Source organism: Eumetopias jubatus, unplaced genomic scaffold (genome assembly GCF_037043125.1).
Source record: "Eumetopias jubatus isolate StellerSeaLion01/CBP00866 unplaced genomic scaffold, mEumJub1_p1.0 scaffold_10, whole genome shotgun sequence".
NCBI lineage: Eukaryota > Metazoa > Chordata > Mammalia > Carnivora > Otariidae > Eumetopias > Eumetopias jubatus.
In genome coordinates this window covers 95,917,198-95,936,977 of record NW_028274816.1, presented here as the reverse complement: position 1 = coordinate 95,936,977, position 19,780 = coordinate 95,917,198, and the positions used below count along the sequence as shown (strand labels likewise).

The following is a 19,780-nucleotide window of genomic DNA, read 5'->3' as shown; positions in this document are numbered from 1 at the left end:
CACCAAAACCAACAGATCCTTTGTATAACACTGCTCTAAATAATTTTCATGTGCCTATTCCTATTGGACAGGGGAAAGAGAATACCAACCAGTGTTTTTCTTTGGTCTAAGTCTCATCTAAAGAAGAGTTCCAACTTCTAGTGCATGACAGGAAAAGGTTCTATTACTAAGGAAACAGAAAGGTATTACTGTCGCCCCCAACCCCCATTCCAAAATACCATGTCACATTTTGCAGATAAAGTTAGAGAACTCTGAAAGGACCTGCTTGGTTTCCACTGGGAGAAAGGAAAGCAAAAGAGAATAAAGCAAAAATGTACCACTTGGAGAACAGTCCTAGATGATACCTCACATTTTTAAAGTACTGTAGTTTATGAGAGAACTTCACACATATCTCTTGGTGTTGACCTACCTGTGAGGTTGGGAAGAAAATAGTTACTATCCTTACTTTGTAGGAAGAGGAACAGAACAGAGACTCAAAGAGGTTACTGACTTGCCCAAAGTCAAGCGCTTAGTATCGACTTTGCTGGCACGACAGCCAGGTCGTTATCGTCCAGTTCGGTGCCTGTTTTGTCCTTGCTAAGTGCCCATGCGATGCACAAAAAGAGGACTTAGTGGTTTTCCAATGTGTGACAGTCAACACTATTCTCCTTTCATTCATGGGAGAGATAATGGTATCTTAACTAAAGAGGTAGACTTTGGGGAGGAGCCCATTAATAATATATACGCCTCTAAAAATATAAAACATTCTAAAAATAACTGGTAACAAACTAAGGGATTATTATCAAAGTCAACTCCTTTGAAGGAAAAGCATTTCAGCACTGACTTATGTTGAACAGAAAGAAGAACATTCCTGTGGGCTTATACTCTTGAAGGGCAACCCCAGAAAAGTAAAGGCGGCACTCTGAGATTTTTGTCAATTAGTTTAATGTATGTCCATTGGTAGTTCATATGAATGCTTAAATTACAAAATTAGCTGCCATGGTCCAAATGTGTGGGACTTTAAGAAAGCTTTTATTAATCAAAAGATAGCTAAGCATATCAACTTTGATTTCTAAAATGTATTTTAAACTTTGTAAAACAAGGCTCATTCTAGAATTATATAGCATTAAAGTAATTCTTACGTTATTTTTGTTATTTTAATAACTTAATTTCATGAACTGTTAAAAAAATATTATATTTGCATCTCCCAGTTTACACATTTCTGCATTAACTTAGAAAAAAATCCATGTGAAAAGTTTCCATGCAGTTACAAAGGCAGCAGCACATACTGCTTTCACAACTTGTTATTGCCTCAGAACACACCTGCACATAAAGCATCAACCAAAAAATATCCCCCCACCCCTCTCCCACCAAAAAACCCAACCTTTTCCCGTCCCCAGCAAAAATTACCTGGTACAAGCAGTGACTTAAAAAATGCTTTCTTTAGGAAGCATTTATAAAATGCAGAGATCTGAACAAGCTAAATGCTCGTGCAGATAGATGGGCCTCTCCCCCAAGAGTTCCCTCCTCAAGAGGCAGAAAGAACTCTCAATAGTTTAGGAAAGCTCATTTTTAAAAGTATATTTATGCATATTCATGGCTATTTCTTTGAAAGAATATACCCAGCCTCAACTGTGGAAGAAATAAAAGCAGAAGGAAAAGCAAAGGGACACAGCCATAAATAGAGAATAGAGCTTCTCTATGAACATCCAATAGTTTGCAACAACCAAGAAGGAAAAACATGTGTAACTTCACATAGACCACTGATCTGATCTAGGTGAAGCAGTTAATTTTTCATGCATTTGTTACTCCAGGAAAACGTACAACCACTTAAATACAGCATTCACATTGTCATTAGCTTGTGGTATCAGCTCAGGAAAAAACTGTGCTCCTGTACTACCTATCCTTAGAATTTTCCATGTACATGTAAGTATCCTAAACCCTATAGATATAACACTGTCATCAGCACCTCCCAGCTACAAAACATACACTGAACTACATTACGTTTTGAGTCCCTGAAATTTCAATACCACATATAGTGTTCTAAATTTTACTTTTTTACAAGGTTAATGTACACACAGAAGAAAACACCAAGCAATATTTATTGTGCAATTCCAATAGTTATTTGTGGAATCTTGGTTTAGGGTCAGTCTTTATAGCCTTGGCAACTACCCAGTTTAAACAAAAAGCAACAATCTAATTATGTATCTATAAATTTCATGATATTTCTTCAAACATCAAAGCACTAAAAGCACTGATGATTCATGTTATAATTTTAAAAATATTTTAAAACTACACAGATCTCATATATCATTCCTTTTATAAAGTAATCAAAATAATTTGGTTATCTGGAAGAGAATTACTGAAACAGAGTCCTTCCATTCCATCTATAACCTCTATAAAACTCCGAACCAAAAACAGAACAGATGATGAAATAAGGATTTCTTAGTCACTTTGCGAGTGTTTGAACTTTAAGATGAGAAATGGACCGGTATTTTTTGTTTCCAGTAAATTCAGAGCTTACAGGTGGCATCAGGACTCTGGTCTCTGGGATGATTTTACATGGCTTTCACTTTGATTTGTTTCATTTTCATTTGCTTCTTCTCTAATTTCTTTTGCTCACGCCTCAAGGCAGCTTCCTAGAGAAAGAAAGGGAATCCAAACTAAGCTCTAAGCACACACAAAAAACCAACACTAGAATACTGCCTATATTATTATTCAAAAACCTAGTCTGGTACCATAAATAACTTTCCAAAAGACAGTTAGAAAAATTGCTAATATCTATGTTGGTTAATGAAAATTAGCTTAAAATGAAGTAAAGTTAACTAAAATCTCAAATTAGAAAGAAACTAAACACTACATTTAAGCAACTTTGTTATTCTGATTTTTCCTATACCCAGGAAACACTAACCCAACTTTCATCATAACATTTATGTGTATCTGCCAAGGATTTGTACTTCAGTTCAGAAAAGCTTAAGATTTTGTTTGTTTAGGCTATTAATTGTGCATCTTTTCTTATAAGTGTAGACGTTAAACCTGAGCCAGTACCTCAATGCATAATGTTAAACTGGGAATTTTTATCATATTTTTATTTAGGAATTAGGAGGTTATGTCGAAAAGAGAAAAAGAAGCCCGAAGCACATTATTTTAGTGGCAAAAGTCACTGGTTATTATTACCTGTACCGAGGGAAGCCTTAGAGGCCACTAGATTATTTCAGGTGCAATCTCAAACTTAGTTTTTTTTTTTTTTTTTTTTAGAGGTTTGGGGTAGAAATGTCCTGAGAAATATACTCCTCCACCGGAGGATCAGAAGATACGGAATAGGAAAAACAGAAGCATGTAGTATATACAGTTACTGATAGCATAACAAATTATGTTTCAAAGGGTGATTTGTAAATTGGTGGTTTGGGAACTACTGATTGTGTTACTTTCAACACTAGGTAAGAAAAAACTACCTGTACAGCATGGAAGCCTGAATGTTTAGCCATCATTTTTGTGCTCCTGTGTAAGTACCTTGTGTAACCGAACTGGCATTGTTACCCCGCTTTTATGGGAAAACAAACAAAATCAAATGACAAGTGGTGAGAAAGGATAAATGGGAGGAGGCCCGCGGTGCCCTGGGCACTTCCCTCAATGGCATTAATGACACTCCTGCACCTGTGGCGCCACAGAGCAGCCTGTTTCTTGGCAGCAGATCTCCACTTCTAAGGATTTTCTTCAGTTCTCAAGATTATTCTTGTTAGAACTCACATCTCCCAGAACTTTGTTCTCTTCTTTCTTTGACCAGCATTTACAAGGTTTAAAATTGTAGAGCTGGACAGTGGCATCTTATTTCACAAAAATGTGAGAACATGTTGATGTTTCAAACATAACATATTATGGCCTAAAAAGCTCTTGAGTTTGAGATTCTGGTTATGCACAAAATAGAAAACAAAAATACAAACAAAAAATATTAGGATTCTCTAATTCTCTAATCAAATTAAATATTTATAAAACAAGATGCATTGGATCATAGGGCACATGTGCTGACTACTATTAAAATTCCTAATTTCTTTCTACTTCAGTTAAGTGTTTGGCTTGAAAGATGATAGTGGAACTTTCCAAAATGGGATTGTGCTGGGGAAAGGATAATTTACATCACTCTCCAGGATCACAGACTCAAGCTAACCTGGTTTGGAAAGGATGCATTAGTTATTCTTCTTAATAGTGCTATCAACTAAGTCATAATGTCCCAACTGCAGAGAAAATGCTAATCTTTTACGTCTGTGTACCTTCCTACACAGAGTTACCTTTATGGTTAATATGGCATAATAGGCGCCCTTCTAAATCCTGGTTTTACGACGAAGCAGGGTAAGAGAAGTCTGTCTTACCTCCAGCCTGCGCTGTTTCTCAGGATCCTCCTCGTTCATGATTCGCTCCTTCTCTGCTCTTTTCTTCTCCTCGCGCCGCGACTGTGCAGCTTCCTGTCTCTGCACGTGTGTCAGCTTCAAGAAGTTTTCTTCTACTCGAGCTCGGTTTTTATCTGCTTTCTGTTTGCCCTTTTCCCCAAGAAACGAGGCATTTCATAAGAAATCCATTTCAATCCAACAGAACCAAGTCCCATTTAGTATTCTTTTATAAAACTATTCCCATTTAGCACTTTCAGGTCAGCTAGCAAACTAGCAAAGATAAAATCGCTGAAATCATTGCTCTCTGACTCCCCCAAGGAGGAAAACAACAATGAAAGGTGCCAACTTTATAATAAAGGATATGGGTCTTACTTCTCTGTTGAGTCGGAACTTTTTGGCTTTATCAATAGAATAAATCACCATGTTCATCAGGGGTAGCAAAGCCTCCATATCCTTTGGGTAAGTGTTACCTGAGCCAGGCACTGGAAAACAAAGCCATTTTCCTATTGAGTTAATGGCAGCATTAATACTTCTGGGTCACCCAACTCTTTTATTTATTATTTATTTATTTAATCCCCTTTTTTTATTAATAGACTCCTTTCTCCAAGTGTCTTAGGCAGCTAAAATACAGCAGAAAATAGAAATTAAAATAAATAAAAGGATCTCTTATTAAAGAAACCCCAAAACCAATAAGCAGGCAGGCATGGGGTTGGTTTTAATGTAGTTTTTTATGGCTATTGTTTAGGAGGGAATACTCTCCTTAAGATCCTCTCACAGAAAATGAAGAACCCAGGCAAGACCACAGAACACTTACCATTAAATGTAAACAATAGTGTTCTCTTAGTGTCAGGCAGCTTTAAAGGCTGACCTTCCCTGCCATAAAAGAAAGGCTATTTAGAAAGAACACAAGAAAGATACTTTCCATTCATGTATGTCACCCAATTCACTTAGAGGAACAGATTCCTGCAGATAATCAGCACAGTATTTGGCTTGCCATCCCCAAGTTAAATATAATCTCAGAGCCTGAAGGAGCTTTACAGGCCCCCTGGTCCACTTGTCTTATTTGATGGATACATTCCCAAGTGATCTTTATCCTATACTTGAACACCTCCAGTGATGTTCCCCAGGCAGGATATATTCCTCTCACCTGGGGAGCCAGAAATGAACCTATTTAAGTATTAGGCCTGTATTTTAATAATATTTTTGCTTATTTTGATGCATTTTTATTTTATTTCCAACTTCTACTCTATTTTCCTATAATAAAACATCTTTATTTTTGAGTCAGGCTCAGAATAAATTTAGAAATGATCTACTATAGCATATATAATTTAGTTCTGACTTACCAAAGATTCCTTCGTAATCTTTAACTATCAACCCTCTCTCCTTGCCTCACACATAAAAGGCTCCATGAATGTCACAATGTGATACTCTGCCCACAGTGTTGTTATTGAGTTGAGCAAGGCAAGGATGATGCAACACGATCCACAGGTATAAGGACCTGAATAATTCTGACCTACAACTAAAATCCAGATTGGCTTTTAACTGTACTTAACTCCACAGATTATGAGAGAGAAGCCCTTAACCAAAAATTTAGGTCAGAACCAATTCTACACCAAGGGTAAACTTAAATAAGTATGTGCTCCTGAGATAGGATGTGATTTCAAACAAGAAATTTAATCTCTGAATATCAACATCCAAAAAGCCAGAAACTCTGCATATCGAGAGCATCTGATAATACACTAGGAAAGAATATAATCACCCAACTATTCAAAGAAGAAAGCCAGAAAAGGCCATGAAATAAAATGCAGAGATCTGCAATCAAACATAAATCAAAATCACAGATTCATATCATAAATTAAAAAGGGGGGGGAAAACTTCCGACTACAAAGGACAAAGAGATTAGCAATTTGCATTTTCTTAGTATCTGCCATCCTGTAAAAGTCTCACCTACCTCCCTGAGTGGCTGGTGCATACATGCGGTGACCCATTGCAAACTCGGGGGCTTATTTGTTTGTCTCCCATAGGATTTCAATTACCTTCATGACACATGCAGTCAAAGCAAAGGAAAACTTAGAATGCCTGTCATCAACTTCCCTCACTCATTTGGTATGAAAAATTGCAGAAGCACCTTGCAGGTGTTTCAACACAGAAAGCTAGTGGGGACGGTTAATTTCAGTATTTTTATCTCATACGTACTCTTGCATAATTTTTGGACCAGAGAACTGGTCTGAAAAATGAACGGATTCAATCTTGTCAGCATAGTGTGTAAGAAAGTGAACCATCTGAAATAAAGAAAAAAAAATTTTTTTTTAAGTAGGGTTTGATGCATTTCCCTTTTTTCATAAAGATATTCACTCCTTAGTCCTCCTTGATTTTTCACAACAGCACTACAAGTTAAAGCTTTTAAAAAATGAAGATTAAATAAGGGATCTCTCTACAATGAAACTAGCACCTTTCTTTAGTCACACCAATGATCAAATTTCTTCTTATTAAGCAGCTGAAAATATATCTCAAAATAATGTTCTGAACAAGAATGAATGTACGAAGATAAAATCTAAAATAATTTCAGGGGATTCTCCATAAACATACCACCTTGAACTTACATTAGAACTGTCTTTGAGCTACTCTGTATTTTTATGATGCTAAGATGTGCTTGCTGTTACCATTCCATAACCAATAGAAAAAAATGGTTCTCTATACATTTCTCTTCTACACTAACTGAAGCTAGGAAAAAATGGACTAAATGACATGGTGATAAGGATTAATGCTGTAGTCCTTTTACAAAAAATTTGAAAGCCATTAGCAATCCTAGGAATAATTTGCTCTTGATTCAGAGAGAATTATTTGACTAATCAAACTGTCTCTTTTGACAAGTTAATCTATTGCTTAAAGAAGGTATTTTAATGTTTGTGTGGGAAAGGAATAGAGCAGTGTCATAAAATGAAGAACTTGTGCAGTATGACTTTTAGGGGGAGTGCCCTGTAATCGCTACAGTCTGCAAATGTATGTCTTCTATTGCATTTACCTTTGTATCCATCATTCCCTCTGTGACTTCTCCCATCTCTGACAGGATGGCCAAGGAGTCTGGCAGTCCATACTTTGCTCCAGACTTAGGTTTGTCACTACAAAACTCACTCTAAAGGAAGAAGTAATTGAAGGTAAGACATGATATTTTATTATGCACAAACTTTTTGTTCCTCAAGAGAGTATGTTCTGACCTATTTCAAAGTGGTGCTTAATAATTCAAGTGATATAATTAATTGCCCTATGCTCTAAAGTTGAATGCCTATGTAATAAAGAGAACAGTTCTACATGTATTTGAGTTGGAACGAGACATACCAGATCCTGCATCTCTTTCTGGAGTCGTACCAAGGCTTTCCGAGTGCCAACAGCAAACACGTAGGTATCCATGTCTTCATCATTCATGGTTACTTTTATTTGCTTTAAAAATAACAACAACAAAACTCACCTGTTAGGTTCTGTGATAGGCAGAGTTCTATGATGCCCCCCAAGAGTCCCACCCTCTGGTGTCTATATCCTCCCTGTGAATGTGAGGAACCTGTGAGTATAATGGTTATCACTCCCGTGATTATGTTGTGTCATGTGGCAGAAGGCTGCTGATCAGATGACACTGAGTCAAAAGGGACTTTATCTTGGAATGCCTTAATCAAGTGAGCCCTCAAAAGGGACTGGGCCCTGGTTGAAGAAAAGAGTTGAATTGGGAAAGGGCTTATGGGAGGGGGAGGGGGACCATGTGGCAAAGACCTCAGAATGGCCTCTGGGAGCTGAATGGTTTCCAGATGGCAACAGTAAGAAAATGGGGATTTAAAACCATGGGGACCTGACTTCTGTCAACAACCTAAATGACCTCGAAAAGAGGACCCCAAGCTCTCGGAATTCAAGTTGCTTGAACATTTGGACTTGCTGGGAGAGCAATGTAGCCAGAGAGGGCCTGGAAGCTCTCTGCATACCACCCCCACTCCCATACTTTGCCTCTCTTCCATTTGACTATTCCTGAATTGTATCCTTTATAATAAACCAGTAAATGTAAGTAAAATGTTCTGTGAGCCATTCTAGCAAATTACTGAACCCGAAAGAAGGGCCATGGGAACTCTTCATTTATAGCCAAATAGTCTCAGAAGTACAAGACTTGCCTGGGACTTGCAAATGGCACCTGAAGTGTGAGTAGTCTTATGGAACTGAGACCTTTAACTTGTGGAATCTGGCACTAACTCCAAGTCAGATGTGAACTGAACTGAATTATTGGACACAAAGCTGGTATCTGGACAACCAGACAACTGGCTGTTCATATTGGGAAATGCCACAGATAAACAGTTTTTAATACACGGCATTGGACCAGGGAGATAAAAGTTATAAACCTCGAGTCTGGTATGATAAAACATAGCACTATTTGTCACATTAACTATATCTTAAAATGTCTGGGTCAAAAATTATCAGTATGTAGAGGGAAGTGTTAAAGTAGGGAAATATAGCAAAGACCTGGCAAGATGGCAGCTCTAAAAGGAAAGGCTTTCTGCTCTTCCATCATTGAGCAGGAATTATACAAAACAACTTAAACAAAACCCAGAAAAAGGGTTAAAAAATACACAGAATCATGTTTGTTGAGACTGTTTGTCTTTGCAGAAAAAATAAGAGATAAAACGATGGCTGACTCAGGAAAAGATACTAAATCTACCTCAAGACAGAATAGAAAATGATTAAAACAACATTCTAAAGAGTAATTTCCACAAAAGGATAGCTGAAGATGCATCAAAATTTCCTCCTTTCTACCTAATAAGATGGTATCTAGTACGAGAAAGAATGACAGGAATCTTAACTGATAAGGCTTTAAAAATTAGTGAATTAAACTATTAGTGGCCATATGAGAAAAATTAAAATGAATAAAAGATATAGATTTGCAACTAAAAATGAGACCTTTAAAATAATAACAATGAGTTTCAATCCAATGACATTTCAAAGTATCTAATCATATTACTAATATAGTACTTATTAACCAAATACTGCTTTGTATTTTGACATATATGCAGACATCTCTTGTTCTTCTAGTTTATATAAAAGAGACTGTATATTTTTGTATATTTTGGTTTCTTGTAGCAGTGGGAGCCAGCACAATTATTTGTTGAATAAATGAAGGGGGGGGGATTTGGCATTTCTGACAAAGGATACAATTTGCTGATTAACATGTTGATTTAAATAAAGGGAAGAAGGTATACCAAACAATAAGGTCCCCAGATCATGATTTGAACTTCAAGATGTATTCTTTGAAGCAAACAATATTTAAGAAACCCACCTTATTGTCAAAGATAAAAAGCATTCACAAGGCACAGAGTAAGATGTGAGAGCAAACTGTGACAACTATTTTTCCCTCCATCACCCAGGCTGATTCAGCGAATTTACCTAGTGAGAGAGTATTATCTCCTTCCCTACAAAAAGCACACGTTCCCCACTCTCCATGGTTGGTACACTAAGTGGAAGACAATCCATCAAAATAGAAAAGAGTCCATTTCTGACAAGGGACACAAGTTACTTGAAATTCAAACAAAATCCAGGCAAGGAATGAAATAAGCTCGAAGAAGTTAAAAATTCAATCTGTACAGAGAAAACCAGCAGGAAGAATACATACCACTTGATCACTCACTGGTCTCATCATCCGGGCCAGGACATTCAGTAAGTCTTGTCTCTTGAGGAACTTAAAAAAAACAAGAGACTAGTTGCAACTTTTATTACTATAAAGAAAAGACCTTGAAGGGGGAATCAAATGTTTTAAGAAATACTCTACATTTGCCAAATAGTCGAAAGATGATTTTTACATCTTTTTTTTAGCCAAAAAACAAAGGATGAGACCATGAACTTGTATTTGGAATCACACTGGAAAACAATTAAAGAGGATATACACTGTACCAGAAATTCCATACTTACCCTCAGCTGGATAAGCATCCCCTCACAGCACACTCGGCCAGAACACCACAGGTTGTAGATATGCTCATTCTCCTGGTTCAGCTTTCCTGTGCTTGTGGCTTCTTTGTTAGTTCCATCATCCCCTAGGTGTAAAACCACTTACTGTGATTTGCTGAAAATGTTGGGGCCTAATCACCACACTTACTCCACTCAAAACTATGACACCCAAATGATCACAGTTTTGGGGAAGCAATACTTTACTATCTTACAGAACTCTCCTTTGGACATACGTTAGAACAGATGGTCGTCATTCCTTTTAATGCTCTTTATTGTCTCCATCAAAAAATTATGGATTCTAGGGGCGCCTGGCTAGTTTAGTTGGTAGAGCATGCAACTCTTGATCTCTGGGTTGTAAGTTCAAGCCCCACGTTGGATGTAGAGATTAATTAAAAATGTAATCTTAAAAAAAATAATCATGGACTCTAGTATTACTTGTTAATGATGATTAGCTTGGAATATAAATTTCTCAAAAGTAGATACAAAATGGAGCAAGGTCAGTTTAAATGTCTCTGTCAAAGGTTAAAAAAAAAAACTCCTATGCAGTGAATAAAAAATACCATTAATACAAACTATTCACCACTCCCTCCTGTGTCGCCTATGGATTAACTTTAACCAAGTTTGGTTTTCCAACAGCAACATGGTAATAGTGCTATTAAGAGTTCTTTTTTAGATCTAGAAAGAGCTCAAATTCCAATCATTTCCTCTCTTCATTTAATTCATTAAGTGTACAAAAGAAATTGTTCAACATCACAAGGTAAAGCAGACCAACACACCAAAAGAAAACACATTAAAGGGAAGTGGAAGGCATTAAAGGCTGTTTATTTTTTTCCTAATTTCCAAGTCAAAAAGTACTCTGAAATACTATGGTACAGTGGACAGAGGGAGCATGGACATTGAAAGCAGGTAGACTAGGTTCAAATAATCATGGTTGCAATTTAATAACTTAGACAAATTTTAACATTTCTGGACTTCAGTTCCTCCTTAAGAAAACAGAAACCATATATCCAACTGACAGTGTTGTTACAAAGATTAAATAAGAAACAATGTATGCAAAGTACCTAGCATAACATATAAACAGTCTGCAAAAGAGCTGAGCAGATGGGTACTTGCTTACTAAAAGGAAAGAAAGTGTGAAATGCCAAAGTGAGGTGAAGGTGGGGTGAGTTCGCCTTACTCCCTACACTACACAAGTACAGGGCTTCTTCTAAGGTATACCTTTTCAAGGGATCCGAAACTAAAGTTCCCAGAACTTGAGGAAATTCTAAGGCATTTCTAATTTCTCATTTATCAAGCTACCTAAAATGTCAAAATTCCTTGTTTTCAGCCAAACTTCTATCAACTTGTTTTAATAGCACTATCTCATGCTAATCAGAAGAGATTAATCAATAATTGCTAACCCTAACTAGCAATTATTAATGAAAAATTAGAAAATTACTTTATAAATGCAATTAATTCAGTACATAAGGCCTAATAAAAATGGAATCCTTCTTGAGAGGAAAAAAAATGCATCCTCTTCAGCAGTCCATGAAAGCAGTCAGATGCTTATACTGAGGGGAATAAACAGTTTTTACTAAGTGTTCAAGCATGCAGCTGGACTTGTATTAGCCTAACTTACCTACTAAGGTAAAGTTGCTCTCCAAAAGCTCTCTATGAGTGTTAAACCAGGCTTGAGCAAGGCGGCTGTTTTTATTCTTCCCAATGATATAATTCATGATGTAGGCGAGCAGACCAGTCACCATTAAAATTTCTAGATAATAACTCTCCCAACTGTTCTGGAGGTGTGCAGGAACCTAAAGATGAACAATCATTCCATTTAATCTTGGCTGAGGTTGAAGAATGGAGTCTAACTCATGGGATAAAGGAGCATGAGAGAAGTTGATATTTAGATAACTGTCACTGAATATGGTTATACTTTGAAAAATATGCTCATTTTGGTTTTCTAGGTCAGCTTTTGAAAAAATTCTTTAAGGAAATGTGAGGACAATCAAATGGAATAAAAAGCTGGAAAGCCCTTTGTATTAAACTTGATTCTGAGTCTACCCCCAAATAAACCCAGTTTCTAGTCTCCTCATCATTCCTTGATAAATAAAACTAGGAGGGCTAGAATGATAGGGGTTGCTTCTCTAGGTGTGGAGTTTTATCAGAAGAATTGATGTCAAATTCTCGCTATTACATCAACACTAGCTATATGTCACCAATTATATTTCTGGGATTAGTAACAGCCAGATATTTTGTTGGTTAGTTTGAAATTCAGAATCCTGTATACCTACATCAACAATTGTTATTGGGTCTTTATTTTTGCTAGAAGAAGTATCTGGTTTGTCTTCATAACCTTCAAATTCTTCATCATCATATGGCTCACTCTCCGTATCTCCCTCCTACAAAAATGAGGAACAATCTGTTTTCCCCTACAAACGTGGCCAGCAATTGCATCTCATTTTTGTAGGCAATATTTGTAGAGGAAAACAGACCATGTAAGCAGCAGCACAGAACACAGAAATATTCCATGTTTGTAACAAATGATAACTCTCCAGGCATGTGAACTCTGATACAGTTCCCACCCACACACAGTATCTATTCTCCACTCCTTCCAGCCAGGCTCTCTATAGAGAAGAAAAGACGGAACATACCACAAAACATCTAGAAGAGTTCCACCTACTGAACAAAAATGAAGATAGCAGAGAATAAAAATCTCCTTAGAGCTGGGTGTTACTTTTAATGTCTGGGGAAAGTACCAGTTACAAATCTTCCCATCCTTCCACTTTCCCAGGAAATCAAGAAAAAGAACCTCACCTGGGTATCTGCATCTTCAAAATCTCCTTCTTGGTTTTCATCCTGCCCTTCTAACTCCACAGTGGTCTCGTCTTCATCATCTTCAGTTGTTATCACCCGTTGAGGAGATTCAGTAACAGAATCTTCCGTGACATCCTCAAATTCAGCAAAGTCATTATCATCATATTCTACTATGTCTTCCTCATCCTCAAAATCATCAAACTTGGCTTCAGAGACACTCCCGAACACCAAAAGGAGAACACAGAAAGCAAGGAAGGCTTTCATTGCACCTAAAAATGAGTTAAAAAAAAAAAAAACCAAAACCCAAACCCTAAATGGACAGCCATTCTTCTATACGTAACCAATCAAATTTTATAAATAGTTAAAAAATAAATCTGTGACTCTCTCCTACTTTTTAAAAATTTAATACAATTCATTTCAGGTAGCGTTTTATAAAGAGCAATGAGGTGAGGGTCAAGAGGTCTGGGTTCTAGTCTGGACTCTGTCATTAGTTATCTGTGAAATCTTGGACAAGTCATTTAATTTCTTTAGGTGGTTTTTTTATTATTGTTGTTATTTTTTGTGGATTCTTTTTTTTTTTAAGATTTTATTTATTTGTTAGAGAGAGACAGAGGGAGAGAGAGCACAAGCCGGGGGAGTGGCAGGCAGAGGGAGAGGGAGAAGCAGGCTCCCCACTGAGCAGGGAACCCGATGTGGGACTCGATCCCAGGACCCCAGGATCATGACCTGAGCCGAAGGCAGACACTTGACCGATTGAGCCACCCAGGCGTCCCTTTAGGTTGGTTTCCATTAACACCGTGTATTCAATAAGCATTTAGGAACTGGCAGGGAGTATAATGAAATAAGAACGAAATGCAACTATTTATGTTAGCAGTAATACGTAAATAGAAAAGCCATTCGTCCTCAGATCAACTTTGTGTGTGGATACGTGAACATCATCATCATCATCAAAGCAAATGTTTAAGATAACAAAAGTTCTAGGCCCTGTCCTAAAGGCTTTATAAAAAACCACTAACTTAATCCTCATAACCACCCTTGGAGAAAAGTAACATTAACATCTCTGTTTCACAGATAAGTAAAATGAAGCACGGGGATGCTAAGTAATACAAATACCAAGCGGCATAGAGCTATGATTTGATGCCATTTATGCCTCCAGAATCCCTACTATGAACCACTTCTCAAGCTGCTTCTCAAATGAAGGCCAGTGGCTGTGATTTCACATCACTTACTTAAAGTAGTCATTGTTTTCTAACAAAACTGTTCCTAGTGTACATGATGGAATTAAATAAATCAGCATTACACAGCTTTCTGAAAATAACACTAGGTATGCCACCATCTAAAAACGTTTCTGAACCAACAAATATAATGAAATCAGATTTGTGACAAAAAATGTGCCAAATGATATGAAAACATAGAGGACAATGAAATCATCTTACCAAACCGGTAAGGCCTTACCAAAAAAGGGAGAACACATGATCTAGAGTTTGAGGAGTAGTTAGATTTAAACCATCAAATCTATTTAGGCTGTATTTCTAGCCCTCCCTTCTCACCTAAACACCAGCCCTATAGCACCAATTGTGTAACAGACATGTTCATTTTCATGCCCTACACATTTTTTCTGTATAGGGTCAAATAATAAGTATTTTAAGTTTTGTATACAACATACTGTTCTCCGTTACACATTCTTCTTTTTTAAAACAACCCTCTAAAAGTGTAAAAACCATTTTTAGTTCATAAGCTATACAAAGACAGTCTGTCTCTCAGGCTACAGTCTGCTGACCACTGCCCTACAATCATCTCAAAATCAACAGGTACCTGGGGCGCCTGGGTGGCTCAGTCAGTTGAGTGGCTGCCTTCGGCTCAGGTCACGATCCCGGAGTCCTGGGATCAAGCCCCACATCGGGCTCCCTGCTCAGCGGAGAGCCTGCTTCTCTCTCTCTCTCTCCCTCTGCCTGCCTCTTTGCCTACTTGTGCTATCAAAAAAATAAATAAAATCTTTAAAAAAAAATCAACAGGTACCTGAATTTCTCTATCTCTATGTTAATATCAATCCCATTTTTCCAGTCTTGTTGAAAAGAGCAAGATATTTAATTTCTCATTTTCTTTTCCCTTTGATATCTAAGCAGACATCAAATCCTGATGTTTCCTTCTTTGGTTCCCAAAGTCACCATGATAATACAAGTTATCATCACCTGCTGAAGAATCACAGTGTTATCCTAAATGGTCTCCCCATCTCAACTCTCTCCCTACTTCCTACTTCTCTTCCCAAAAAACCATTGTCTTCCTAAAATACAACTTTTATTACATAAAAATTCAATAACCATGAAAGGCTAACAAATTCCTACAGAATACTATAAACTCTTCTGGCTCTCACTGCTTTCCGTTAGATGATCCTACCATATCTAATCAAATGTACCCTCACTGAACATATCACCACATCAAATACTATGCCAAGAGAAGGAAAACATCATTAATTTGCATGATACTTTAGCTTTAAGAATATGTGTTACTAACAGTATTACTTGTGATAGTAAAAAATTTGAAACTGTTGGGTTAAACTGTGGGTACATACAAAAAACAAATTTATTTTTTGTCCATTAAAAATTGTTACAAATGAAGTAAGAACCCCTCTTGTTTTAGAAGCAAATACACAGAGGGGTGCCTGGGTGGCTCAGTCGTTAAGCGTCTGCCTTTGGCTCAGGTCATGATCCCAGGCTTCTGGGATCTAGCCCCCGCATCAGGCTCCCTGCTCAGTGGGAAGCCTACTTCTCCCTCTCCCACTCCTCCTGCTTGTGTTCCCTCTCTAGCTGGCTCTCTCTCTGTCAAATAAATTAAATCTTTTAAAAAATATATTAAAAAAAAGAAGCAAATACACAAAAACAAAAAGGTTTAGAAAGGCGTACATCTGTATATAAGTATTTTGTATGGTAAGATAACGGGCATTTTGCCTTTACTTTTTAATTTTCCTATAATGTGATTTTGTAATAAGTTCTTTAAAAAAATAAAATAAGGGACACCTGGGTGACTCTGTTAAGCATCTGCCTTCGGCTCAGGTCATGATCCCAGGACCCTCGGATTGGGTCTCTCCCACATTTGGCTCCTTGCTCAGCTGGGAGCTCACTTCCCCCTCTGCCTGGCGCTTCCCCTGCTGTGTGCACACACGTGTGCGTGCACTCTCTCTCTGACAAATAAATAAAATCTTAAAAAAAAAATAAATAAAAGCATGGTTCCTGTCCTCAAGAAGAGGTGCTGCAGTCTATGGGATAGCTAGGGGATACCACAGAGCCCTGAAATAACATTTTTTAGAAGTTTGGTATAATGGAGCATTGGGTTTGTAGACCCAAGTCAGGGAAATTAGGCTAGGAAGGCCAGCAGGAGCCAGATCATGATGATCTTTATTAAAATACCACACTAAGAAGTTTGGATATTTAGAATCAACTAAAGGGTTTAGGTAGGAGAGTGGCACTATCAGATTTGCAATTTAACCCTGATAGCTCATACATAGGGTATACTGGGCTTCAGGTGGAATAGGGTACCTGAGGCAGGAAAAATAAAAGTGGCTGAGATAGTTAGATAAGAGATAAAACAAGATTGAACTGGAGTACTATTGGGGATGAACAGGAAAACAATTTGACAGATACTAAGAATTATACTCGTCAGCATAAAATGACGATATAGGCATGTGGGAAAGGAAGATCTAGATGATTCCAAGTTTTGGCTTGACTCATAGCTGAACAAAGTCATCCTTGAGATAAAGAATAAAGGAGGAAAAATTGGGTGGGGGGAGGCAATAAATTAAATTTAGTACCTGTTGAAAAGCTTGGAGTGTTTTCAGGTAGTATGTTAGATGATTAATATTTATCTCTTGATTTTCACAAAATCCCTATAAAAAGGATTACCTATTTTACACAGGGGAAAAAAAAAGTAGTCTGAAACATGTCTGGAGTTCTTAGAGGACAGAAGCCTAAGATGGAAATAGAGATGGTGCTGGAATAGATGAGATCCCCAGGGAGTATTAAGAATTAGGTTAAAAAACAAACAAACACCAAAACTCTTGAAACAAATCATAACAGGTAAGAGGTGGGCATAATAGGAAGAAGCGGAATGGGAAACTAAGAAGGAATGGTTAGAAAAAAAGGTGGCTCCGGGCGCCTGAGTGGCTCAGATGGTTAAGCGTCTGCCTTCGGCTCAGGTCATGATCCCAGGGTCCTGGGATCGAGTCCCGCATCGGGCTCCCTGCTAGGCAGGGAGCCTGCTTCTCCCTCTGCCTCTCTCTCTCTCTCTGACTCTCATGAATAAATAAATCAATAAAACATTTTAAAAAAAGAAAAGAAAAAAAGGTGGCTCAATTAAGCATCTGTCTTTGGTTCGGGTCATGATCCCAGGGTCCTGGGTCTGATCCTGAGCTCTCTGCTCAGTGGGGAGCCTGCTTCTCCCTCTCCCTCTGCCTGCTGCTCTGCCTGCTTGTATTCTCTCTCTCTGTCAAATAAATAAATAAAATGTTTTTTAAAATTTTAAAAAAAGAGTAGATGTTAAAAAGTTCTCATAAGAAAAAAAATTTAAAAAAAGAAAAAAGAAGGGACTCTGGTCAAAGTGGTATCATAGAAGTAAAAGGAGAAGCATATTTCTAAGAAGGGAACAGAACTTTTTTTTAAGATTTTATTTATTTATTTGACAGAGAGACAGCGAGAGCAGGAACACAAGCAGGGGGAGCGGAAGAGGGAGAAGCAGGCTTCTCGCCAGCAGAGAGCCTGACTTGGGGCTTGATCACAGGACCCTGGGATCATGACCTGAGTGGAAGGCAGACGTTTAACGACTGAGCCACCCAGGCGCCCCAGCACCAGGGGACATTTTATGGAAAAACATAGCTGCCTTCTCAACGCTAACCTTAAAGAGGTTTGTGATTTGTCTCCAAACATCTCTAGTTCCTTTAATAATCTTTTATTAGAGTCAAAAGTGGAAGAAATATGAAAAAGTGCACAAACTCTGGTGGAGTTACATTTGGTTTAAAACATTAGCTCTACCATTTACAAGCCATATGATTTTGGACTAATTACTTAAAATTCCCTGTTCCCCACATACAAAAAAGGGACACCTATTCAGTATTTGTCTCATAAGGCTGTAGTTGGTATTACAGGAGATATGTGCCTGGCATATAGAAGGCATTCAATAAATATTAGTTCTCATTACTTCCTTCAAGCCCTGTGCCTATGAACACCCTTTAAGATTTAAAAAACTTTTAGTGCTTCCCTTTCCAGAACTCAGTTTTATACTTTTTCAAATACAAGCAAATACAGATTAACATTGGCACAGACAACTTGATTAACTGCCGAAAAGTCTGTCATTTCAAATTGAACTTCCACTTAGAATGTTCACACATAGAAACATTTCTAAGATAACTCAGCATTGTAACACAGCTTCTTCAAGGTTATTTAAGTTAAAATTATCCAAGCCACTTATATCTTGGCCTTCCTTCTGAGAAGTTTCTCTACTGCACCTGTCATCTCATTTTTCAAAGGCACAACTCCCTGCCAGGCCACCCAGTCCTGAGAGTCCTGGGGCAGGGAACACAAGCACTAACAAATCTGTTTTGATTACCTCCCTAACTCACTCGGTAGTCTCTCAGTAACTGGGGCTGGTCTTAAAAACCTGAAGAGGAATAAGTGGGGAAATCATTCCTTGTTGTCACCTTAGATTAGAACTTTATTACAACTGCCAGACTACCAGACTTCTGGAAAACATGTAGACATTCTCCTGTCTCCTTACACCCGTTGGATAAAAACAGTCTTCTGTCAGAAAACTTTAGAAGACTGACCACAGAGGTTGTTGCTTCTGTTAAGCCACTGGGGTCTACTCTTTCCAACCATGGAGAATCAATTCATCCCAACGGTTATACTCCATTCTTCCTGTTGCACACTGTAAGCTTCCTGTAACTTTGCCCTTCTAGTTGGCATATGCCCATAGCTCTGCGAGCAAGTTCTCAAAAACCGTTAAAATCACCCCAACCCCGAAGACCAAGAGAAAATGGGCCTTGGGGTGGACGAAGTTTGTTTTCTGTTTTTAAGAAGGTCAGGAGAGGTGAGAAGGCGCGATCCATGTCACCCCGGGCCTGACTCAGGGGGGCTGGGTGGGAAACCGGACCCGACTAGGCCACGCAACTTAAAGTCACCGCTCGGCCTGGCCCGGCCCCACCGACTAACGCGTCATGGCCCGTTTCGTACCTGTACTGCGGCTAAAACCCGGCCCAGTGCTCCTGCGGCCGCCGCTTCTCGGCCCGGCTGCCACCTGAGCGGTCACCGCGATTTTACCGCCCCCGATCCCTCTAGGACACAGCCGGACCAGGTAGCTCAGTCACGCTGAGCCACTCTTCACGTAGTCTCCGCCATCCGTTACGTAGAATGCGTGCGAACTGTCCGCGCCTGCGCGCGGCGGGCGGGGAGGGCGGTCGGAATGCGGCCCCGGGAACTGCGCGAGACCTCCTCCTCCCCCGCCCAGCGGAGGCAAGGTGGGGCTGCTGGGAAGATTACATAATCCCGGCCTTCTGGCCGGAACGGTCCGCGCCGATCCCAGCCCTCTCCACTAGGGTTCAGTCAAGTTGTCATCTCTCTAAACTGGTGCTCCGGAAGCTAAAGGTGGCCATG

At 38.6% G+C, this 19,780-nt stretch overlaps 2 protein-coding genes across 8 annotated transcripts in view; one reads left to right on the top strand and one right to left on the bottom strand.

Moving 5' to 3' along the window:
- The window catches only part of DDX42 (DEAD-box helicase 42), a 56,544-nt gene that overhangs the window by 2,136 nt on the left and 34,628 nt on the right, over positions 1–19,780 (top strand). Inside the window, exons 2-3 of one of the 3 annotated variants that reach the window (XM_088028192.1) lie at positions 3,425–3,484; positions 7,438–7,525. The gene's annotated coding sequence lies outside the window, so the exon portion shown is untranslated. Of the gene's footprint in view, positions 1–3,424; positions 3,485–7,431; positions 7,526–19,780 lie in introns of those variants that run through there. The other 2 variants (XM_088028193.1, XM_028087438.2) reach the window with 2 other exon arrangements.
- CCDC47 (coiled-coil domain containing 47) lies at positions 2,433–19,638 on the bottom strand. 5 transcript variants are annotated; one of them, XM_088028199.1, is made up of 14 exons: positions 19,361–19,634; positions 14,955–15,112; positions 13,140–13,408; positions 12,617–12,724; positions 11,962–12,136; positions 10,308–10,429; positions 10,012–10,077; positions 7,707–7,808; positions 7,393–7,503; positions 6,564–6,649; positions 5,182–5,240; positions 4,740–4,849; positions 4,350–4,517; positions 2,433–2,618 (listed from the first exon to the last, which is right to left on the bottom strand). In XM_088028199.1, exons 3-14 carry the CDS (start codon positions 13,401–13,403, stop codon positions 2,538–2,540), a joined length of 1,452 nt encoding a protein of 483 aa, XP_087884325.1. In that variant the 5' UTR covers positions 13,404–13,408; positions 14,955–15,112; positions 19,361–19,634; the 3' UTR covers positions 2,433–2,537. The 5 variants fall into 5 exon arrangements, with proteins under 5 accessions (XP_087884325.1, XP_027943251.1, XP_027943253.1 ...); XM_028087450.2 differs by lacking the exon at positions 14,955–15,112; XM_028087452.2 differs by lacking the exons at positions 14,955–15,112; positions 19,361–19,634 and adding an exon at positions 16,948–17,021.